This window comes from Apis laboriosa, unplaced genomic scaffold (genome assembly GCF_014066325.1).
Source record: "Apis laboriosa isolate Shangri-la unplaced genomic scaffold, ASM1406632v1 scaffold112_cov148, whole genome shotgun sequence".
NCBI lineage: Eukaryota > Metazoa > Arthropoda > Insecta > Hymenoptera > Apidae > Apis > Apis laboriosa.
Genome location: NW_025220865.1, coordinates 5,874,344 through 5,899,442, shown reverse-complemented (window position 1 = coordinate 5,899,442; position 25,099 = coordinate 5,874,344). Strand labels below are relative to the sequence as shown.

The 25,099-nt window shown below is 24.2% G+C and overlaps 5 protein-coding genes across 8 annotated transcripts; 3 read left to right on the top strand and 2 right to left on the bottom strand.

Annotated features, from left to right (window-relative positions):
- Nucleotides 1-947: 947 nt before the first annotated feature.
- Nucleotides 948-3,553, top strand: LOC122712500 (pre-mRNA-splicing factor CWC22 homolog). Its single transcript, XM_043932227.1, has 2 exons — nucleotides 948-1,077; nucleotides 1,178-3,553. Exon 2 carries the CDS (start codon nucleotides 1,185-1,187, stop codon nucleotides 3,405-3,407), a length of 2,223 nt encoding a protein of 740 aa, XP_043788162.1. The 5' UTR covers nucleotides 948-1,077; nucleotides 1,178-1,184; the 3' UTR covers nucleotides 3,408-3,553.
- A 1,492-nt stretch (nucleotides 3,554-5,045) lies between these two features.
- LOC122711644 (ski oncogene) lies at nucleotides 5,046-8,979 on the top strand. Its single transcript, XM_043930641.1, has 3 exons — nucleotides 5,046-7,376; nucleotides 7,604-7,827; nucleotides 7,920-8,979. Exons 1-3 carry the CDS (start codon nucleotides 6,279-6,281, stop codon nucleotides 8,725-8,727), a joined length of 2,130 nt encoding a protein of 709 aa, XP_043786576.1. The 5' UTR covers nucleotides 5,046-6,278; the 3' UTR covers nucleotides 8,728-8,979.
- A 4,612-nt stretch (nucleotides 8,980-13,591) lies between these two features.
- Nucleotides 13,592-16,740, top strand: LOC122712857 (SH3 domain-containing protein Dlish). 4 transcript variants are annotated; one of them, XM_043932842.1, is made up of 7 exons: nucleotides 13,592-13,696; nucleotides 13,782-13,937; nucleotides 14,369-14,604; nucleotides 14,812-15,183; nucleotides 15,385-15,655; nucleotides 15,953-16,353; nucleotides 16,443-16,740. In XM_043932842.1, the coding sequence occupies exons 2-6, from the start codon at nucleotides 13,889-13,891 to the stop codon at nucleotides 16,225-16,227; spliced, it is 1,203 nt and encodes a 400-aa protein (XP_043788777.1). In that variant the 5' UTR covers nucleotides 13,592-13,696; nucleotides 13,782-13,888; the 3' UTR covers nucleotides 16,228-16,353; nucleotides 16,443-16,740. The 4 variants fall into 4 exon arrangements, with proteins under 4 accessions (XP_043788777.1, XP_043788758.1, XP_043788767.1 ...); XM_043932823.1 differs by having other exon boundaries at nucleotides 13,603-13,714; XM_043932832.1 differs by having other exon boundaries at nucleotides 13,620-13,682; nucleotides 13,756-13,937.
- Nucleotides 16,432-19,364, bottom strand: LOC122712853. Its single transcript, XM_043932809.1, has 4 exons — nucleotides 18,847-19,364; nucleotides 17,378-18,032; nucleotides 16,724-16,943; nucleotides 16,432-16,620 (listed from the first exon to the last, which is right to left on the bottom strand). The coding sequence occupies exons 1-4, from the start codon at nucleotides 19,157-19,159 to the stop codon at nucleotides 16,432-16,434; spliced, it is 1,377 nt and encodes a 458-aa protein (XP_043788744.1). The 5' UTR covers nucleotides 19,160-19,364.
- Nucleotides 19,365-20,923: 1,559 nt separating this feature from the next.
- LOC122714312 (uncharacterized protein PF07_0086-like) lies at nucleotides 20,924-24,862 on the bottom strand (the record flags this gene model as incomplete). Its single annotated transcript, XM_043935560.1, has 7 exons — nucleotides 20,924-20,976; nucleotides 22,264-23,398; nucleotides 23,500-23,660; nucleotides 23,774-24,071; nucleotides 24,248-24,409; nucleotides 24,503-24,640; nucleotides 24,806-24,862. Coding segments are annotated over 7 exons (2,004 nt in total), but the record flags the coding sequence as incomplete, so codon positions are not given.
- Nucleotides 24,863-25,099: the final 237 nt, after the last annotated feature.

Below are 25,099 nucleotides of genomic sequence, written 5' to 3'. Positions count from 1 at the left end.
GCGCCATCTTTTGAAAATTTTTGATATCTTTCCGAAGCTAGGATAAAGTAAAGCACTCAAGAGATAGCGTTGATTTTCAATTCTTATTTTATTTTATCCTATTTTCAAAAATATTTCTAATATTTAAAAGATAGCGCTGGCTAGTCAATTCTTATCCTATTCTTCTATTATTTTTTCTTTATCTATATTTGTATTTAATTTATAGCATTCTAGAAATGATATTAATTTGAGCTCAAGAGATTGATTAATTTTATTATCTTCTTTACCTAACCTATTGATTAAAAATCTTAATAAAATCTATTAAATTTAATTTTTATTATCTTAATAATTTTATATTATTTTACATTATGTAATTTTTATATTATTTTTATTATCATATTTATTTATCACAGACAAAATACAATTATTAATTCTATCATGATATGTGATCAAGTTAACGGCGGAATCTATCATATCGATATTTAGATAAATCATTAAAAGCAAATTTTAAAAATTTAATTTATTTTGTTTGCATAACGCTTTACATTTAATTATGGATAAATATTTAGTGCAAATATTACAAAATATCTTAGAGATAAATACCTTATAATATTCGTATAAATATATCTAATTTAAATTTGTTATATATAAATTATTGCATTATTAAATTGCATAATTAAACAATTTTTGCATTTGTGTATATATTATATTATCTTATATTATATTATATTATCTTTTTTGCGGAAGCAAAATACAAAAAGAATCATTTTCTTGAAAATGAGAAAATGAGATTTTCTTTCGCATGAAGATTTCAATGCTGTTATCTTCCATTTTTCTTTTTTATACTTTCTTTTTAGAATTTTACTTTTCGATCACAATTTAGAAAATATAGATGTCGCAATAAACATATATTGTTTTGTTACGCCATCTTTCTCTATAATAGGGAATTTCTTTGACAAAACTGACAACACAGTTACAGAATAACATTACATCTAGTCAGAGACGAAAGGGTGTTTGATTTGAGAAAATTTGTGAGGTTATTTTTATATAGTACCTTGAATTATAATCTCAAAACATTAAGATCAATAAAATCATTAAGTAAGTATATTTTATTCACTTATTAAATTATAAAAAAATTATAAAATTATTATTCTAATTTTTCTAAAAGTGTCTTATTGTCATTATTTTCAAATTTTAGTTACAAAATGAAGAGATCGCGTTCTACTCGAGACAAAGATAATTATGAAAATCATAGACATTCTAGAGAAGATTATAATCGAGATCGAAATAGTGAACGTAATCGTGATCGAAGCCGAGATCGAGATCGAGATCGCAATCGTGATCGTTATTATTATGATGATAGAAATAATAAAAAAGATCTTTCTTATAAGAGACATTATGATTTTGATGAATCCAATAAAGAAATACAATCACATGATCGACATAAATTAAAGAAAACAAGAGATTATGAAAAGGAAAATAGAAAAAAGATAGAAGAAAGTAAAATTACAAATAAAGAAATGGAAAATAAAAAAGAAACAAATGCTTCTGATGCAGCGATTGAAAGACAAAATAGAACTGTTGAATTATTAACATCAAGAACAGGTGGTGCATATATACCACCTGCAAAATTACGTTTAATGCAGGCAGAAATAACTGACAAATCAGGAGCTGCATATCAACGTATTGCATGGGAAGCTCTTAAAAAATCTATACATGGTTACATTAATAAAGTTAATGTCAGTAATATTGGACTTATAACTCGAGAACTTTTAAAAGAAAATATTGTTAGAGGTAGAGGATTACTTGCTAGATCTATCATACAAGCACAAGCAGCATCACCTACATTTACATCTGTTTATGCAGCTCTCACAGCAATTATTAATTCTAAATTTCCAAATATTGGAGAATTAATATTGAAACGTCTTATAATACAATTCAAACGTGGTTTTAGAAGAAATGATAAACCTCTTTGCATATCTTCTGGAACATTTATAGCACACTTAGTAAATCAAAGAGTAGCTCATGAGATTGTAGCGTTAGAAATTTTAACTTTATTAGTGGAAACACCAACAGATGATTCTGTAGAAGTTGCAATTGCATTTTTAAAAGAATGTGGAATGAAATTGACGGAAGTTTCAAGAAAGGGTATTGAAGCTATATTTGAAATGTTACGAAATATATTACATGAAGGACAATTAGATAAACGAGTTCAATACATGATTGAAGTAATGTTTCAAGTGCGGAAAGATGGATTTAAAGACCATGAAGCTGTTGCAGAAGAACTTGATCTTGTGGAAGAAGAAAATCAATTTACTCATTTAATAACATTAGATGAAGCAACAGATTCTCAAGATATATTGAATGTTTTTAAATTTGATGGAGAATATATAAATAATGAAGATAAATACAAACAATTGAGTAAAGAAATATTAGGTTCAGATATTAGTGATTCAGAAAATGAAGAAGAAGATGATGAAGAAGAAAGTTCTGATGAAGATAGTAGTACTGCTGCAACAGAAGGGAAAGAAGGTGTAATTGTAGATAACACTGAAACAAACTTAACAGCTTTAAGACGTACAATATATTTAACCATACATTCCTCGCTTGATTTCGAAGAATGTGCACATAAATTAATGAAAATGCAATTAAAACCTGGTCAGGAAACTGAACTTTGTCATATGTTCCTAGATTGTTGTGCAGAAATGAGAACATATGAAAAATTTTTTGGACTGTTAGCTGGCCGTTTTTGCGCAATTAATAAGATATATGTTACACCATTCGAGCAAATTTTTCAAGATTCATATCATACAATACATAGATTAGATACAAATAAATTACGAAATGTGTCAAAATTTTTTGCTCATTTATTATTTACTGATTCTATATCATGGGAAGTATTATCTTGTATAAAACTAACTGAAGAAGATACAACAAGTTCTAATAGAATATTTATTAAAATTTTATTTCAAGAGCTTTCTGAATACATGGGATTATCTAAACTTAATCAACGAGTGAAAGATATTACATTACAACATGCATTTGAAGGATTATTTCCTAGAGATGATCCTAAAAATACTCGTTTTGCGATAAATTTTTTCACATCTATTGGGTTAGGTGGTCTTACTGATGATTTAAGAGAGCATTTAAAATCTCATCCAAAACCTATTATAATACCTACATTAGAACATAAAAGTGAAAGTGCTTCACATTCTTCACTAGATTCTTCTTCTTCTAGTTCAAGTACATCATCTTCATCCTCTTCAAGTAGTTCTGATTCTGATGATTCTGATGAGTCTTCAGATGAGAAATTAAAAAAAGAAAAAAAAAAGTTGAATAAAGAACGAAAAAAGAAAAAAATGACAAAAGAAAATAAAAAAAAATATAAGAAGAAAGAAAAATCTAAAAAAGTAAAAAAACTCAAATAGAATTTATATAAACAATAATTGTTATTATCTTTTATAGATTCATATTATTATTTTGAATGACATGCTAGAAATCAGCATGTATTATGTGGTATTATATGGTTCTGAAAAAAACAGTGTTAATATAAGGAATATAGAGACTAGAAAGATTTGTATATAAATAAAAAAAGTAAGAAAAAAATATCATAAGAATGAAATAAAATTCTTAGAAATATTAAAATATAATTTAAAAAATACATATATATATATATATATATAAATTTATGTATATATGTATATATATTTTTTCATCTATATTATATAATTTATTTTAAAAAAATTAGTATTTTGAATATTAAAAATAAGTGTGTATAAAAATCTATTATAAATATATTTAATTTGCTATTTTGATACAATTTTACTATTGTAAGTATACCTTTTATAATACTTAAATATATGAGAAACTTATAAATAAAAAATTATTTATGTTATATAAATGATTTTAATACATAAATAAAGTTTATTGAAATTATAAATAAAAAAATTATTTTTAACATTATGTTTAATTTAAAATCAAATAAATAATATCTATTTTAAAATAAACAATTATTAGTAAAATTTCATAATTTCAATGATTTCTAAAAGTTATTTTCTATAACTATATTTTGTTTCTTAAAATAATTGTTTCAATTTCTTCATATATTAACAAAAAAATAATATTTATGCCAATATATTTTATATAAAATGTAATTTTATTTTATTTAAACATATGATTTATGTAAACTTATTAAATCTGTATTATAAAAAAACTTTTATTTTTTACACAAAAAATAAACTATTATTGACATAATGAAATCATAATGTATATGTACAACACGTGTTAAGTTTGCCCTGACAATGAACGCGGAATAAAAGCACTTCTGTCCATGTGGGTGTAGTAACATGTAGGCTATTTTGACGGGGGGGATCACGTGATTAAATACTTAGCCGTCGCCACCCCGCCATCACGGCTGTCGTCCGATCAACCGATACTATGCCACAACCCATAGATACGCAGACAGAACCATTTCACATCCTTTGGAAGCGAACGCGATTAACCGAGCTGATCTGTAACGTGCATACATATATACATGTATATATCATACACTGGTTTGATAGATAGGAAAGTACGATAGATACGAAACTGCTAACGTGGTAGGCACACAGCACGGTAGGAGGCCGAGCGTTATGCTGGCTTGGTGGAAAAAGCGGTGTTAGTAAAGAATATAGTGAACTTCGCTTGACGACATGATACTTGTGAAAGAGTATCAGAATTCGTGTAAAGTTTATGATAATTGTACGTAGTTAAGCAAAAATATGAGTGCTCAAGACAATTATATACACAAGCATACATATATAAAATTGTATGTAATTAAGAGTACAATGCTCTGTATGGTTATAAAAGTACACAATGATACGCGTATACTCCTTTAAGAGTCTTATGCTATCTTCTTGTGTTTACATACGCGTACAGTTATAGTGTACGTGTATAGGTGTATAAAAAAAAAAAAGAAGCAAGGTGGAGTATTTGTACCACAAAAAAAGACATACTGTAGGAGGGTGGGAAGGAGAGCGGGAGTGAGGGAGGGATAGAGAATACACGCATGCAATCGACGAGAACGTCTTGTCATGAGAAGTGCGAGTATAAACATTAACATTGAATTGAACTAACGTATCGTCAACGAATGATTGCAGTGCATATAATTAACATTGGTTTGACATTGTTTGCAATTGACATTGTATGATGCCATGAAAAATAATATCTTTTTGAGTGGTTCTTCATTTCTCACTCCGTGTGCGATCAATATTACTCGGTTGTGGTATACTGAGTCGATCCATTGTCTAACAGTGTCACTCATCATGGTGATAATATTCATCAATCGAACGTATTATCAATTTTATTACTGCAACAAATAGCATTAATAACATAAGTTATTGATTTATTGTTGGTGATCGTCATAGTGAACGACGGTAACGACGACAGTGTAGTGACAGTGGCGACGACGGTGGCGGTGACTGTGACGGTGGCGGCAGCGACAGTGGTGGTAGAAATAGCTGTGGCGGTGGCGGTCGAATGGCGGTCGCGGTAGCGATCGTGATAGCGATTGTAGCGACGATAGAAACGATAATATCAAAGACAGTGAGGATAGAAACGAACAATAGTGATAACCAAATTCACGAAACAATGAATATGCATTATTTGAGGAAATATATAACTCGTATTAAAATAATATGAAAGATGAAAAAATATGCAAATGAAATCAGCAAAAGGTAGAGAAAGAAAAAGCAATCGCGAATAATCGTGTTTCGTTCAAAGTGTTTATAAAGAATTTTTAAGAAAACGAATAAAGTGTGATAAATGGAAAATTGAATAAGAATAAGATATCTTAATTATATAAACTTATTCAAAGTGGCATAAACTCGTTCAAGAACGAATTATCATGTACATGGAAGCAACATTGCAATGGACAATAGATTGCGGATAATAGTCAAATCGTTGAGTTGAATATAATATTACAGCAAGGGGAATAGACATAGAAAAAGACACATGAACGGGTTAAGCTTGCTCTCGATTCGCGTGCTAAAAGAGAACGCATTGGCTAAAATGAACACTTTATACTTTTCCTTACTTAGTGCTATTTTTCTCTTATATATCAGAAATATGTGCTAAATGAACAATACTTCGATTAAGAGTGGCAAAGTGAACGCATGTAAGTTTCTTATATTGTGGATGTAAATACATCTGTATTATGAATTGTACAAAATAGCGTAGTATGTTACAAGTTGTCTCGAAAATTTCATACAACGATCGAATCTGTTTTATTCTCTTGACTCTTTTCATATACTATAAAAATAATGGAGACATTATTACCCGGCAATACGAACAATCAATCGTATAGCCCGCAATTGAAGACCGTCTTAAAGACATATCAATTATCAGCTGTGAAAAGTTTACAGGGTCCGAGTTCGGCCCTGCTTGGTATGGACTGCAAAAGTCTATTACAAGAACAAACACCTTGTTACTCTCCTTCAAACCGGTCGAGTAATTGTGCCATTGATTCAGTATCAGAGCAGATTTCAATAAAAGATCCTGAAAAGGATAATAATTCATCTATAGCACCCATCAGGCCTTGTAAAATACGCAGAACGGATCAACCGCTGGAAGATTCAGATGAAGATCCGCAATTGGAACGGTCGAAAAACATTTGCGAAAAGAGAGAATTAGAATTTCAAATACCTATCTTAACAGCACCTGACCAAAGTTGTTCTGAAAGATGTGAAACAATTTTAGAAGGCGAAAGAATATCATGTTTTGTTGTAGGGGGCGAAAGGAGGTTATGTTTACCACAAATATTAAATACGGTCTTGCAAGAATTTTCCCTTCATCAAATTAATCAAGTTTGCGATGAATTACAAATTTATTGCTCACGATGTACACGAGATCAGTTAGAGGAACTTAAGCATTCAGGAATTCTGCCGCGCAATGCTCCTTCCTGTGGCCTTATCACTCAAACAGATGCTGAAAGACTTGTCAGTGCTTTACTTTTACGGACAGAATCATGTGATCCTTCTCAAATTGGTCAAACCCAAGATAATATTGAAAAGAAAGTGTGCACTAAAAATGATAATGATGAAGAATCTATTGTCAAATTTAAGGTGTATCATGAGTGTTTTGGAAAATGTAAAGGCATTTTTGATCCAAGTTTATTTGAATCTGATGATTCGGTATGCATAGAATGCATTGAATGTGGTTGTCAATTTTCACCTCAACGTTTCGTTAGACATGCTCATAGATCTCTTGAAAATCGTACCTGTCATTGGGGCTTTGATTCTGCAAATTGGCGATCATATCTATTACTTTCACGAGATCAAGAACACTATAATAAATCACTTACTTTATTTCGAGAATTGAAAGAAAAACATCTTAGATTGAGTTCCAAGCGAAAATCAGAGGTATTCTCATATTATTTTCATACTAAAATTATTAAAAAAATTTTCTATATTTTTTATGGATTATTTATTGATAATTAAAAATTTACAAATAATATAATTGGGAAAAGTAAAAGTTTTATATGTTAAATATAAACTAATATCATGTATAATTCTATAATATTATTATTATTATAATATTTATGTATTGAAAAATAAAACAAAAACAAATAAAGCACTTTTTTCTGCAGCATGATTCAGAAAAATTAAAACGAATTAAGAAAGATATAGGAAGAGAAGATTGCCCTGCAATTTATAATGGAAATGGCTTAGGCATATATCATCCTGTATCACAAGTAGCTAATGCAACTGATCCATATCTACAAATGTCATGGGCAGTTTTTGAATTAGCAGCTAGAGGAGCATCAGCTTTTAGACCATGGAATACTACAAATACATGCAAGCATAAAGATAAGTAAGTATACTAAATAAATACATTTAGATTTATAAACAAAATTTTTTTTTATTTATTGACATTTTATATATGTCTATTACTTTTTATAACAGTTCATCATTAGTGCCTGCATATCTTAGTCGTGGTCCACCTGTACTACAACATCCAGAACATGTGGTTCCTCTTTCTGAATGTAAACGTTTTGAACCACATTTTCAACCAAATGTAGCCTTAGCACCTATACCTGCACCATCTGTGCCTGTAGTACTTCCACCATCTGCTCATCATCAGCGGCGACATCATCATGAACATAAACGTTATAATCAACATTCATCAAGTTCTAATGAGAAGAAAGATATTTTATCAGATAATATCAAATCTGAGAAAACATCTCCTAGTTCTGGATCTAGTATTGGCGTATATTCTGCATTCCCTTCTTATGAGTCTGGAAATAATCAAAAAGAACTGCCTCATAAACCTAAACAAGAAATTGGTGAAGAAGAAGAAAGTAGTGCTGCTGTAACATCTTCTACAATAAATATAGAACCACCTTTGGCTGAAATTGGAACTTCTTCGCTAGAAAGTGATTCTGATTCTGAAGGAACAGCAGCAATAGATTTAGAAGAAAGGTTGTTAGCCTTGGAAGTACCACAAGATGTTCTGGAGTTAGCACGGCGTATAGTTTCAGAAAATGCACAATTACGACGCCATCGACGTTCAGACGCACGCGAAATATTACGATTACGTAATCAATTGCAAATGCAACAAATACAATCATCTAATGATGGTGATAAAAAGGAGGAACCAGTGAACGCAGCAAGTGCAGCAGATAGCACAGAAGGTAGTGAAGAAACAGAAGCTATATTGCCATCAAATAATAAAGAGTCTGAACCTGTTGTTCTAGCTGTTAGTAAAGAATAAAATTAGTGATTAGAGTTTTTTAAATTATTTAATACAAAACTGCTCAGCAATTTTTTGCAATGCTCATCTTTTATCAGATAAGCATGCATTAAATTTAATAATAGCTATAATGATAATGATAAATTCTAAATAAATAAAAACTGTTTAGGTTATGTGATAAATAGAAAGCCTTTAACGTTGTAATCATTAATTTGAAATTTTTATTGTAATCATATTTCGATTATAACGATTTTAATTAAAATCGAATGTAGATATTGTAATATATAGAAAAATAACATAAGTTAATTAAAATTTATCATGCCATTTAATAACTATACTTAATGGTTTTTAAATAAGTTTTTGTGTATATTAAATATGCACACATCACAAAGATTTTTATGATCATTTGTTTAATTGCTAAATTAAACAGCGATCAGAAAATAAGAGATTAGATTGCTTTCCATTTACTTTTTTTTATAGTTATGATTGCATAATGTAAATATGATCCAAGTATCATAGATGTATGTTTATATTGATAATATTATCATGCAAAATATTGCTAAAGTACAAAAAATCTTTAGGTGCTATATTATTATATTAGGAATGTTCTAAACAGAAATCTAGGTGTATTTCAGCAGTTCGTATTACACCATAATATCAGAAATCTCGATTATATTTTAGTTATGGTCTTTATAGCGTTAAATAATGAAATTTTATTTTTCGCTAATAAACTTAATTTGAGTGATTAAAAATAAAATACGTTAATTATTTATATATTTCAAAATCATTAAATTATATTTAAATAATATTATAATAAATCATTGAAATTTAATTTATATGGAAGATTATTAATTTTTTTATATGTTGAATATTTTTCGTTATCATATAATATGAAATTAATTCTAAATTCTTAAACATAGATTCATTACATTATGAATTGTTAAATGAAAACGAATATTATTATAAAAAAAAATATATGAAATCATGTGATTGTTTTTTTTTTTTTTTTTTTTTTTTTTTTTGGTATGAATTATTTGTAACATTGTATCTACATATCATTTTAGTTAAATATAAAATTTAAAAATTTTGACCCTATGGGTTTTGGAAAATTAAATGTGATTTATTAAAAATATTTTTACATCAAAAATTAATTTGTATGAAGATAATATAATTAATATTTATAGAAAATTTTGTTTCTAAAATGAAATTATAAGCACAAGTGATTTTTATTAAATGTTATTTTCATTTCTGCTCATTGTAGTAGCATGTATATGCAATAATAGAAGCAACACTTTTTTCCAAATATCCTTAAAAAAACCAATACTGATTTAGAGATATACCTAGATATATATTAGACATCTAAGCATGAAAGAACATGAGTATGAAATATAAAGATATAAAAAATATATATATTTATATATGTTTTCAACATATATTTTTTAATCTTATTAATTTTTTCTTAAACGTTTGTGTATTCCTTTATTTTCTTAAATTTTCTTCATTATCTTATTTGTTTCACATAATTCAAAATTTCTGACATTTGCATAATATTTGAATATAAATTCTCAAATTTGAATCGAAATTTAAAAATTTCAAGATATAGTTATTCGTATCATATATAAAATGTAAATTTGTTTTTTTAAATTTATAGTTAAATATTTCGAACATATAAAATATTGAAAAAATTAAATATAGAAAGGTTGTTTTATAAGCTTTAAAAGCTTTTTGTATCAAGTATATATTAGAACAATATAATATAAATCTTAAACATATTTACATATGACGTAGCAAAAAAATATTAATTATACAGTTGTGTATTTAAAATATACGTATACACATATTTCGAGACTGTTTCTAAGATCTCGTATCACATACATTTTTCTAACATAATAAGAGTGCCAGTAATTCTTGTATCATAAAGCACAAGGCGTAAAATATTTCCATTTTCAATTTTATTATTCATATCGCTCGCTTTTTAAATACAAGTAAATCATAAATTTTCAAAGCAATCTGTTAGAGAAAAAATTGATAAAGGTGTATAATATAATTGATTATGTAGGATAAATACATTCATTATTATACTCCATATAACACTTGGTCAATATATATGACATGTATGTTACATCGTATTGTTGTAATAATATAAGCATCCCACCTAAGGTGAACAATGTAATAATTTATGATTTTCATATACTCAGTTTATTATGGGTATCTACAATATGTGGTAAATAGTACACGTATAAATCGCATACAATTTAGTTTTTTTGCATATATTTGAGATCTGCGTATAAAGTTTCGATAAGATCATGTAACTGCCATGACTAAAGATTATTTTAATTTTGAATTGTGTGTGTGTGGGTGATGTATTTTAAGTTAAAATGGGAAATTACAAATAAATACATAATATGCGACGCCTGACTTTATTAACATTTATGCACGATACGCAACGCGTTAATGTGGATTTCGTTCGTTCGAATAAATATTATTCTGCCAATTGGCTCTTAATTGATTAGGGTGATTTATAAAAATGAAATGTTATCAGAGTATTCATAAATAAGAAATATCGTTATTGTTATGATATATTTAGTTCAATTTTAAAAAATGAAACGCGTGCGCGAATAGTAGTTAGAATAATTATTGCATTATTCTACGCATACGCTCAATATTTTATGCGATATTGTATTCAATATGCGTATATTAATGCATTAATATTTTCAAAACTTGTTCGATTTTCATTTCAAATATTAGGCTATAATAGAATTCTGTGCTCACATTAGACATAGAAGTATGAAATATTAATCGAACGAGTTTCAATATCTTGTTTTGTCTTTATCCATGAATCGGAATCCAAGAAAATAAACTATTGAGTGATATAAATAAAGCGTTCATTATGTAAAATATTCAAACGCAATAAAATATTATATTCACTGCAAATTATTTCATAGAATTAAACAATCTTATACGTGATATTTATATAGAGTATGTGTAAAATATTGCTTCATGGATGAATTTAATAATAATAACTATTTAATATGTTTATTGATCTTGATAAAATATATAAGTAGGTACACATTTTTTCAAATATAATAGAATGTTTTATTTCAAATTGACTTCGATATCACGATAGATTTGTTTCATCAATGAGATAAATAATAACTAAAAACTATTGATTATTTTAATGAATTAATAATAATATGAAAAAAATTTGTATTTGTATGGGGACGTGGTATGTATTATGCTAGTAAAATGTCCCGAGATTCGGGTGTAAATTATCTCGTGCATGTTCTATCAATAGTTTATTTTCTTAACTTATTACTCTTCAATAGATGACATAATAGATTTAGAATAAATGTGTTTCGTATACTACATAATTAATAAATATTTTTAAGAAATTAAATACATAAAAGAAGTGCAATATGAAAGTACAAAATTTAATGTTTCATTTGAATTTTATATATTTTACATCAAAGAAAAAAATTAAAAAGAAAGAATATATGGATGTCTTTTCCAATATTCTAAATTTTCTTAACTATAAGACTTTCGAAAATGTTTTACTATCAAAATCTTTACTATATGTAAGACCATGTCCCTGATGACGTACTTATATAGCGTTGAACTTTTGAATAATATTATCTACTGATAAAAAAAAAGCGATTTAGAACCATTTAACGTTATACAATTTTCTAATCACTTTAACGTTATTCTGAATTTTGTATAATCGAATTTCTGTATTCGAACGACGAATTCCATATTCTTATGAATCGATATTTAATGATGGATATGAAGTAGATCCAGTAGTGATCTGATTTTTGGCATAATTGTAGGGTAAATGTACATATAATTATTTTCCAAAAAAAATACTCATTGTTAAATGTATATGAAGCGAAATTGTTATAGATAAGGCTATTATCGTCATTTATATTAATTGAGATAATAAACGACGTTTCGATTAAATAAAATTTTTTCATGTTAATGCTTTGATTTTTTTTTTTTTAATTTATTCATTACATATATTTCTATATAGCATATAAATTTATCTAAAAAATAATAAAACAATTTTTTTTATGGATATTTCATTTTGATTAATTAGATGATATTTATTAATTATCTATTATAGTTTATTTTAGAAAATACTTATTGCAGATAAATTTTGGAATTATATATTATTTTATTATATATATTATTATTCACATAATTATTTTAATTTGTTTTTTAATATGAAAAACTGCAATATTAAATATCTATTTTATTTAAAAATTTATTATATATATCTATATACTTAAAAATGATAAATATTAATTTAAATTTTTTACTGTTTTTAAATATCGGTAAAAAAAAATTGAATAACAAATTGTTTAATTTTTAATACAATGTTATAAATATAAATAATATGAATCTAATAAAATGTATTAAACTAAAAAATATATATTATTAAAATTTTTAATTGTACAAAAATAAACATTGCAATATAATATAAAATTTTATACTAAAAAAAATATATTTTCATTTAATATGGCATCATAAATTTAATAATAACATATAATAACATAAACATAACATATAATAATAAATGCAATTATATACATAATTATATACACATATATTAATTTCAAATGTATTTACCAAATAATATTTTTATATATTTAATAATCCATAATAATCTATTGAGTGTAAACAATAAATATTTATATGTTCAAATCATTACTAACATTATAATTAATTTGTTAGTAATAATATAAATCATAATTATAACTATAATTTTCTTCTTTTTAACTTCTTCATAAAAATATATATTTTTAATAATGTATATATGTATATTTATAAATGAATATTTTCATTTGACATACTGTTATAAAATATAGCTGAAGCGCCGTCTACCTGTTGCATTTACGACTACAAATATCTATATTTCAGTTTCATCAAAAATCCTTCAGGAGAACGAAGGACTAATTGGATTTCTGCTTCGAGATTTTACCGTTATGTCCTTATTGTATATATATTCATACTTGTAAATATTAAAATGTATTAAATATTAATTTTAATTTTAAGGTATGAGAAGATTTCATAATTTTTAGGATGTTTAATATGCCTCTGCTTGTTATGCGTTGCTCTAGTAATATTTCAGTAATCTTAACGATTCATGTTCTGGAAATGTAATTTTGCTAAGCTTTAAAAAATCAGAATGGCTTTTTTGTGTCCAGTTCGTATACGACGAGGAAAGAAAAAGAAACGTAAGTAATAAAATATTAAATTGAATAGAAGAAAAACTTTTCAAATTTAAATATGTATACATATAATATATTGTATATTATATTTTAAATTATATCTAATATGATTGTAATATATATATATTACTTATAATATATATACATTTTTATAGTTCTATATTTTTTATATATTAAATATTATAAAAATATATTAGATAAAACTATTGAGAACTAATATTAATAAAATATTAATAAATAATAGTTATTGTATATATATTGTAATATATTAAATATAGTTAATTAATTAATAATAATTTATAATAATTTTTTAATATATTATTATATTATAATATTTTTTATATATTTTATAATTTTTTTCTCATCTTTTAATGAAAAGTTAAAAAACAAAAAAATAAAATCTTTTTGAAAAATAAAATTTTAAATTTATGTTTCAGCTGGAGTACATAATTTCAATTTGGAGAAAGATTGTACGGGAACAGGAGGCACAGGTCTTGGTTTGGGAACAAAAGTACCATTACCTCCTGGTCGTATAACAGGAAGTGCTAGTATTGAAACATTAGTTAGAGTAGGTATAGAAAAAGAAAATGGTCTATCACCAGATAGTAAAATGGTTATTGTTCATGATTTTACACCATGTGTTGATGATGAACTTCAAGTAAAACGGGGCCAGGTTAGCAATTTTTTTCTACTATATATTTTTTAAATAAGATTAAAATATATATATATGTATAACCTAATATATATTTATTTTAATTTTATGTTCTTGTATTTGCTTTATGTTCACAAATATAAGTTTAACTTTAATTTCTTCTCTTATGTTGAATATATTGCATCTTCATCAGTATTATTTTGTTTTGTTTTCTTTTACATGTTTTAGGTTGTAAATGTTTTATATAGAGAGAATGATTGGGTATACGTAATAGCAGCTGATACACGTATGGAAGGTTTTGTTCCACATTCATATTGTGCACCTTATACGTCTCAGCTTGCTGAATTAACACTTGCTACTCTTAACAATGTAAAAAAAAAATTGCCAAGATCTAATGAAACTGATTGTGATTTTACTGGTACAGGTCGTTCACAAACAGTAGATGCACAACAAACTGATACTGGATCAGCATCAGATTGTGAAAGTTATACTCGTAATATTACCACTGCTGATGTAAATGTTAATAGATCTAACATTACACAGTCTCAAAATTCTATTCAAACTATATCCTCTCAGCCAGATGTACATCCTTTTTTTAAGGTACATACAAATATTTTTATTTTATATATTTAAATAAAAATAATTTATTTATTAATATATAATATATCTATATAATAATTTCTAAGTTAATTACATAATAATATTTTATTATAATATAAGATATTAGAAATATAACAAAATATAATTTTTATAATAATTTTAAACAAATATTACATCATATTTGTATCGTATACATTATAGGATCCATCAGCTGGAAGGTACATTGTACTTTACACCTTTGTGGCTAGAGATGAAAATGATGTTAGTGTAGAAAGAGGTGAATTTGTAACTGTACTCAATCGAGATGATCCTGATTGGTTTTGGGTACTAAGACATTGTGATGGTAATGAAGGATTTGTACCATCAGGATTTGTCTATCCAGGACATGTTCTCCATTCATATGCAACTACAACTACTACAACTACTACCACTACTACTGTAGCTACTACATCTACAGAAACACATGCTTTAGGTTGGTTTTATTTTTTTTAATAGAAATTAAAATTAATAAAACAAGAAAATTTAAATTCAAATTTAATTATATAATATTATTTGATAATATAAAATATAATATTTGATAATATATAATATTTGATAATATAAAATTTTAATTTCTATATTTAAATCCGATTAATTTTAATTATTATTTAAGTTATATTTATATTATATTTATATTATATATTTATAATAATATAATATATTTATAATATATAATATTTATAATATATTTATAATATAATAATATATTTAAATATTATTTCATTTCAAGGAAAAGCAAATAACAATATGTCAGGAAATGAGTCATTACAACAAAAAGGTTTACGAGATTTTCGAGATGAGACAAATGGCACGGAATTAGTGGTACTTTACGATTATAAGGCGCAGGCGCCAGATGATTTATCTGTGAGAAGAGCTGACTGGATATATGCGGATTTAGGAAATCAAACTGTAGATGGTTGGTTGTGGGCATATGCGCCTAAAACTCGTAAATATGGATTTATTCCAAAAGCGTATGCTCGGCCTCCTGCTATGACGAGTTTATAACATATCAAACATACTTTTCTCTAACATTTTATATATATATTCAAATAATAATATACTATTACATAGTATTACACTTCAAACGATACCCAAAATTTGGATATACATCAAAGGTATGATTTTTTCTATGTAAGTATTATTCCCGCCTTTAATAGACATTTTAAGTAATATTGAAATTTAATTTAATATATCACATTTGTAATATATTTAATGCACAGTAACATTGACATTGAGTGTAGCACAATCTGATGTAATGTGACTGAGAAGACCTTCATGCAGAACTATGCAATCACCTGTTGAAAAAATGTCTTGAGGACATTGAGCAGTTCTTAATGAATTCACTGGACCTGTATATGTTAGGCAACGTAAGCCTTCATTATCAATCTTGTCTACAGCCTGTTATGAAAGTAGTCGAATATGCATATCATTTATTATGTACATAGATATTAATCATTTGTTTAACTAAATATTTGTTTGTTAGCAAAATTATATAATATACCTGAATACTACATAAAAGTTTGTTTGTATTTCCAATATCCAGCCCAGCAACCCAAGCGATAATTATATCTTTCTCACGAAAATTTTTCTTTTTATTAATCTTGTCATTAGATATGCATTGATCTGTACAATGTAGCCGAGCAGCTAATACTGGTAATGGTAAACGATTTCGATATTTTGGGTTGATTTGACTACCATTAAACAATCTCGCAACAGGTTCTCTTAGTGTAAAAATTTAATATTAAATTGATTGCATTTTTAAAATATTATATGTCTTTTTATATATCTAAAATCTTGTTATATCTAAAATCTTTTTATTACTATTAGCAATAAAAAAAATTTATTTGAAAAAAATAAAAATTTTAATTAGAAATTAGAAAATTAATTCAAAATTTCAAAATAAATTATATATAAGTCATAGAAATCATTTCAATATAAATATAATAAAATGATATAGTTAAATATATTTTTTTTCAATTCTTTTCTAAATTATTTTTTCTATATTGTTAATAGTGATAATGATTTTTTTAAATATACAAATGCTTAACATTCATTTTTATTTATTTATTTTATATTTGAATGAAAAAGATTTATTTCTATAATAACAGTAAATTTTGAATATTATATTAAATGAAATATATTTATTTATACTCACGAGAGTTTACCGGAAACTAAAAGGAGAGCCAGACATCTACTAGAATTGGAAGATAGGGCACTAAAACTGACGATGAGTGTACTTTTAATACCTGGCTCTACATTCAGGATAGGTACTTCTGGATGATCAAAAATGAAATGATGAGTTAACGCTGAAAAAGCTACATTTATGGCACAATCAACTCGTGGACAGCGAATCGGTCTTCGAGAACATTCTGCGCTAATTTGTCCGCTAACTTTTGCTTCAGACATATATGACTCTGTATTTCCTTTTTTAAATAAATTACAATAACTTTGTCGTCTCTGTTTGTCACAATTTTTGTTTCGTTGTTCGCGCATGTTATTTTGTTCTTTAATTTGATCATAATCAGATATCTCTTCAAAATAATCATTGTAATATCCTAATGTATTTCTTTCAATATTTTGTGTTGCACATGGATAATTTTGATTCCAAGACTTGTTATATGATTGTTCAATGTCAATAGGGATGTATTGCTGTAAATGTTGATGATGCTTCGAATAATATTCCGATTGTTGTCGTGGAATTTGCATTCTCTTTAGATGCGTGTATATTGAATTCAAACTAACATTACTTTCTCGCGATAAATTTATATTTGATTGTTGATACTGTGCATGACAAAGAATACAGCCAGGATCTGCAATATATAATTTTTATTTCTATCAACTTTATTTTTTTTTTAATGGAATAATATATTCTGACAAGATGTTTTAAGATGAATGTAATGATTATTGATAGCTATTCAACATTATTCAAAATCAACTAAAATGAGAAATAAATTATTTTTGAAAAATAATCAAATATTATTAATATATTAATTAAACAAATTAATATTGTTTGTTAGGACAAAATCATAGATGAAAATCATATCAACTTCTTTCATATCGTACTCTACATTCTCTAGTACTGTTTCGCAAAATGAATATTACAAATCCATACTTTAGTCGATGATATATATATCTTAAAATAATAACAATATTTGTGAATAGATATGAATTTTAAGTTGTACAATATGAAGTTTAAATACATATTATTGTATATTATTGCATAGCATTATTTAACGATTCTTATACATAAAATAATTATAAGAATGATATAACAATGAAGACTTTCTTAAATTAATTTATTTTTTTATCGTAATTGACTTTGAATAATCATTAATTATAAATCATAGTATTCATTTGACAATATTCACAGAAATATTAAAAGTTAAATAAAAAAAATTAAAAAAAAATAAAATTAAAAAATAAAATTACTCTTTTTATTTCTTCTATAAAAAAAAATGATTAATGTCAGATTATGTTTCTCCAAGTAAAATTTAATCTATTATCAAAAACTTTATTTTTATTATCAAAAACGAATGAGATATTCATAATCATATTCCCGTTTTAAATGTCTCTATATACTAATAATAATTATTTTATTAATTTGAAAAGATTATGTTAATTAACCTGATTGAAGCGCAAAGTGTTGAATACAACGTTGACACACAGCGTGACCCTTTGAACAAGGAATATATTGACTAAAATTAGAATTTATATTTCCAAGAGCAAGATGACAAATAGCACAGAGTCCAAACATCGTATTCCCATGTGGTATCAGTAATTCTTCATCTTCTTTCATATCTTCTTCGCTTTTTATTTCTTTTTCCTTGGTTGTTCCACTTCTAAAATTTTTGTTTTCTTGTATCTTCTTTTCATCATTTTGTTCTTTCAGTTCTGCACGCTGAAAAAATTCTTTCATGCTACTATTACATGTAATCATTGTAAGTTATAATTTTTAGTTCGGATTTTTTCTGCCTATCACGCAATAAAAATACTATTCAAAATATAATCTCTCTTTAATTCTATTGCGATTTACGTTAAGCTAAGTATACATATCTTGAATTATTTTCAAATTTATTCTTTAAATAAACAAAAAATTCATATACTTCAAACAAAATTAGGTTTTAATCTAAATGTATTTTCAATTTATTTCCAATTCTCGATATTATAGCATAATTTTATTTAAATAAATTATGAACTGTATTATGTAGATAATAAATATTTTTTATAAAAAAAAGGTTTTTTTGAAATATGTAAAAAAATTTATTATATATTTCAAATATAAATATACGATAAAATAATTTAAATTATTCCTTAAAATAGAATATTGATGGTAAAAAATTAAAATGGATCAATCTATTTATTCACAATTTTGAATCTCGTCTCCCTTGAATACTAAATCACGTGCCTCGTTCTGATTCTTTATCGAATTGCAGTTTGCTTTGTTAACTCGGTGATTTTCTTTATCCATTTTCTTTTCTTTGGATTCTCGGGTCAGCTCGTATATCACTTTGAACAACTCTCTAAATGTTTGCCTATTGTATGTAATAACGCACTTCTTGTTACTGTAAAACGTAACGAATATTATTATAAGTTTTATTAATTTCATTTTTTTATTTTTTTTAAATATTTTCCTAAAATAATTTTTATTTTTTTGTAATATTAAGATAAATATATAAATATAAATATATTTCATAAATTATATTTTTTCAATATATGTATATGAAGCAATAATAATTTTTTTAAATTTTAGCAAATATATGACTAAAAAAATTAAGATAAAATAATTATTTATAAAATAATTTTTATTTTTAATTTTATATTTAAAATATATATATATAATTAATTGAGTTATTATATATGTTATTATATATGTTATAAGTTCTTTTTTACCATTTTTTTATTTATTAATATATGAAAAATAAAATAATTTAATATGTATAATATGTACATAATTTAAAATCATGACAAATTTTTACAATGAAAAATTTAGATAATTACCAGATTAGAAAGTATTACCAAATATACCTTCAATATCGTATTCACAATAATTATTTTTAAATATGAATATTTTTCAATTCTCTTGATTTTAATAAGTTTATAAATAATATAATAGTTTCAATAATATTTTCGAATAAATAGATAACTTGAATGTGTATATAAAATGTCTATTAAAGTTTTTGTGTTTTTAATTCGCTACAATTTATTACTTAAAAACGTTTCACGTACATTGACGAGATAAACTGCGATACGTATGATTTGCTTATTACATTTGAAAAACCATTTTGACACCTATCTTCTTTGTCACTTTTCGATACCTTCAAATATTTGAAAACTAGGCTTTGAAAAAAGCGTATTTTTCGATGTTTAGATTATTATCATTTTTTCTATTTTTATCTATATTTATATTATTATATTTATTTGTAAAGTTTTATTTAAATTTTTATTATTCTAAATCTTCTCTTTTCAAAGTTTTATCAAAAGAATAATTCAATGTTTAGATTATAAATTTAAATATGTCAATAAATATAAGAGATAAGAAATTTAAATATATTATTTTATTTACATCATCTGCAATTTTATTACGTATGTGCAAAAAATTAACAAATTAATGTTATATTTCATGTAATGTTTATGTAAATATCTCTATTTAAAAATTCGGCATTAAGATATAAATCTATCTTTGTCCCACTGTTAATTACATTTATATGTATTGATTTTTATGTTCACAGCTAATAACCCATTGATCGTTGATAACTTGACATATTTGTAAATATGATTAAAAATATAATACAGAATATTATATAATAATATATACAGAATATATATTATATATAAGTTAATTAATATATCTTATATGTAATGCATAAAATAAATTTTATTTATTATTTTTATTAATAATTCTTTTTAAAATGAAATTCATTTTAAAATTTTTTTTAAATGAATACAAAATTATCATTAAAGTAATTGTTAATTTACAATAAACATTTAATATATATAATTATATAATAATTATATTTATTATGTAATAATTATATTTATTTTTTATCATATTTTTGGAAATATAATTAACAAAGACTTTTTTCAATATAAATTTTAATTTTTTTGATATATATAATATTGCATAATTCAACTTAGAATATCAATATATAGAATTTTTTAAAGTCAATAGTATAATATGCTAATAGTAATATTAGCAAAATTAAATATCTGTAAAAATTTTTTCGGGATTTTATAAATACTTTAATAAATTTTTCCAGTATTATAATAACATTCTAAATATAATAATGTAATAACAATAAAGTTAATAATATAAATAAATTAAATAAATTCTTTAATACAAAATTTTATTATTATAATGATCGAGAAATTTCAAAAAAATTTCAAAAAAATATAATATTTATTATAATGTGAAAATTAATAATATATAGAATTGAATAAAAAGAGTATATATAATTAATAACATAATTTTAAACATAATGAAACAATAATGAAAAATAATTTAATGCATAATTGAATACAAGTAGAAATAATGTATTTGTTACAAAAAAATATTATCATAAATATATAATTTTTCTGACATAACTTCATTTCTTATATGTACATATATAAAAACATATTGTACAATTTTTAAATCAATTGCAGTTAAGATACATGAGATTCATGTTTTACATTAACATAATATAATTATTTAATTTTTTTTTATTTTTCTTTAATAAATAATTTATATTTATACTTACTTTATTGGATATTCATTTGAATAACTTTCAACATAGATATCTTGAAAATTCAACCCTTTCCCCGAAAATATATGATTTTCGAGATATCGATGTTGGATGTTTCCAAAAGAATATCCTATACACATATAACTTGTCAAATAAAATTTATATAATTATTCGATATTATTAAGCTTTTTATATAAATTAAAACGAAAAATAATATATTTTAATTATGTTTAAACTTATTAGAAAATTATGAAATATTTAATATATCACATTTATTTAATTTGATTATACCTTTAACTTATAAATTTAGAAAATGAACTATCTTTTAAATTTGGTAATATTTCTGAACTTAAAGTTTTTATATTATTTAAATGTAAATCATCCCATGATATAAAATTCTGTTTTTCACTTAAATTAATCATACTAATACTTTTACTATTGACCAATAAATTATCTTTTTTAAATAGTGATAATAATGGTAAATCGTTAATAATTAATTGTTTTTCTGATAATTTTGAAACAGAATATTTACTAGAATAAGATGAATTTTTATTTGAAGATTGTTCATTTGGTAAATATACAGCTGATTTTATTGGTGATGAATTAATGTTAGAAGGTAAGAATTGTATAGAATTAGATCTAAACCATTTTTTTTTTGATATCATGTCTCTTTTTAATTGTAAATTTACGGTATTAGAATTGATTAATTGTGCATTTTGCAATTTTGTTGCAACATTTAGGCCATTATCATTGACTTCTTTTACTATAAACGATTGTATATATTTTAAATTTGTAACATTATCTTTGAAATTCTCAGTCTTATCATCTATAATATTATCAAAACTTTGATATTTTTCTATAAAACTAGTATTAAGATTCGAAGATAGATTAAGATCGCTATTACTTTGAGATTTATTATTACTAAAACCAAAATTGAAAACATTATTTGGCACATATTTTGCTATTCTCTGATGTATGTTCTTTTCCATGAATTTTGAGCTTAAATTAAATATATTTATTTTCATAGGACTATTATTTAACGATTTTGATTTACTATCTTTTATATTAGTTTTATGTTTATTTAATTTTGAATCATTTAACATATCCTTACTTGGTTCTTCAAAATATGTCATTAAAAATTTATTTACAAATGGATTTTTCAAAGTTTTAAAATCTTTAAACAGATTTTTTGGTTGCAGATCTTTATCTTGTGAAAATTTATAATTTAATTTTTCTAAAAACTTATGTGATTTTGAATTCTCTTCATTATAAAAATGTAAATTGGTACTTTCATTTTTACTATCATGATCAAATATAGAATTCTCAAGAGATAAATTATTCAAATTTTCTAAATTAGCTTCTAGTTCTAATTCCCATTGAGAAGATATTGCTTCACTTCCATCAACTGATCTTTTTCCAAGATATTCTATATCTTCTTGTAATTGACAAGAATTCTGCAACATAACAAATTGATAAATTGATTAATTAATTAAAATTGATATTTTTAAATATATTATTTTTTATTATAAAAAAAGATTACGAAGCTTTTACTAACATCATAATCTTGTATTCTATTATACTTCATTTGATTATTCATAATATCCTTTATTCTATTGCTATTTGATTGATTAAATTCTATATCATAATTTGAAATCTTTTGCGGACTAACTAATTCTGCACCAACACCTGGTTCTCGCGGTCCATTAGCTATAAAATCTAAAAGTATAAATATAATTATTTAACAGATATACTTAATATATGTATAATTTTAATCTAAAGTTATAAGATATGAAATTATTGATTAAAATAATATTAAGCAGTATATGTACCATAATCCTGACGCTGTTGATGTATTTGATTACTAATTTCTTCTAATCTACGGAGACTTGTGGCATAATTAGATTTTGCATCTTGTATTGCTTTTTGTAAACATTCAACTCGTTCTTTTTGAGTTGCTAACATCTGATCGCATTGTGCTTTAACTTCAAAATATGGTCGTGCTTTTATTATGGAACGATGATGTTTTTCTTCTAATTGTAGTAGTTTTTTCTCAGCATCATTAAATAATACTGCTCTCCTATAATGTTCTCTACCACATTCTGCTTTTTGATTTTCAGCATCCATAACCTATGATATAATTATGATTGATGAATTAATGAAATTAATTAATTTTTATTTTCTACTTATTTTATTTATTATATTCATTTTATTATATTCATTATTATATCATATTTTATTATATATTTTAATATATAATAATTTATATATCAATTTATTACTTTAATTTTTCTTAATTTCATTACTTTAAGAGTTGCATGATTTAGCATATCCTGCCAAGCTTGATCAAAATTCCATTCATGTTGATGTGACATAAATCTACTTTCAGCTAATGCTACAGTTTCTTTTGCTGCTGCATGAATTTCACTTGCTCTTTGAAATAGTTGAGCTTGTTGTTGACATTTTATCTACAATGACATTATACATGATATTATATCTATTCAAAATAAGATTTCAATTAATTATTTTTCAAAATTTAACAAATATTTTTAATATTTCACCTGAGCTTGACGTGCTACTTCAAGTGCTTCATAATAACATCTTGCTTTTTCAACATAACTATTTCCTACCTTATTTAATATATCTTTTAATCTTTTAGTGGTTTCAGATAATAATTGTCTAAAAGCAGTATGAGCTTCCTATATAATAAATATTATATTTTGTATTAATTTTATAAACTATAATTATTTTTTTAATGTTTTATATTAAAGTATTAATTCAATATGCATTATATATATATATATATTATGTAATGTAAAAAAAATACATACATACATAACTTACATAAAACATACATAACTTACATCTAATTCAGTTTCAAGTTTATTTATATCATCTGTTGCATCATTTAAATTTTCCAATTCAATCTAAAAATGTTGAATTCATTAGATTTTTAAAAACAAAATTTAAAATGATTTATTATTATTATTATATTATTAAACAATTTTATAAAATATTTGATATCAATATAATGATAATAAAAATGATAATAAAAAACATAAAATATAAAAATAATTTATGTTTAATATTAATTCTTTTCAATATTTTTCAATATGTATTTTTAAATTTTGATATGTCAAAAATTTTTATATACATAT

Coding starts and splice junctions, on each gene's coding strand:
- LOC122712500 (XM_043932227.1), top strand. CDS start 1,185: ATGAAGAGATCGCGTTCTACTCGAGACAAAGATAATTATGAAAATCAT.
- LOC122711644 (XM_043930641.1), top strand. CDS start 6,279: ATGGAGACATTATTACCCGGCAATACGAACAATCAATCGTATAGCCCG. Junction 7,377..7,603: donor GTTCCAAGCGAAAATCAGAG/GTATTCTCATAT, acceptor TTTTTTCTGCAG/CATGATTCAGAAAAATTAAA. Junction 7,828..7,919: donor ACATGCAAGCATAAAGATAA/GTAAGTATACTA, acceptor TTTTTATAACAG/TTCATCATTAGTGCCTGCAT.
- LOC122712857 (XM_043932842.1), top strand. CDS start 13,889: ATGGCTTTTTTGTGTCCAGTTCGTATACGACGAGGAAAGAAAAAGAAA. Junction 13,938..14,368: donor ACGAGGAAAGAAAAAGAAAC/GTAAGTAATAAA, acceptor TTTATGTTTCAG/CTGGAGTACATAATTTCAAT. Junction 15,184..15,384: donor ATGTACATCCTTTTTTTAAG/GTACATACAAAT, acceptor TATACATTATAG/GATCCATCAGCTGGAAGGTA.
- LOC122712853 (XM_043932809.1), bottom strand. CDS start 19,159: ATGATTACATGTAATAGTAGCATGAAAGAATTTTTTCAGCGTGCAGAA. Junction 18,033..18,846: donor ACACTTTGCGCTTCAATCAG/GTTAATTAACAT, acceptor TATATATTGCAG/ATCCTGGCTGTATTCTTTGT. Junction 16,621..16,723: donor AACTTTTATGTAGTATTCAG/GTATATTATATA, acceptor CTTTCATAACAG/GCTGTAGACAAGATTGATAA.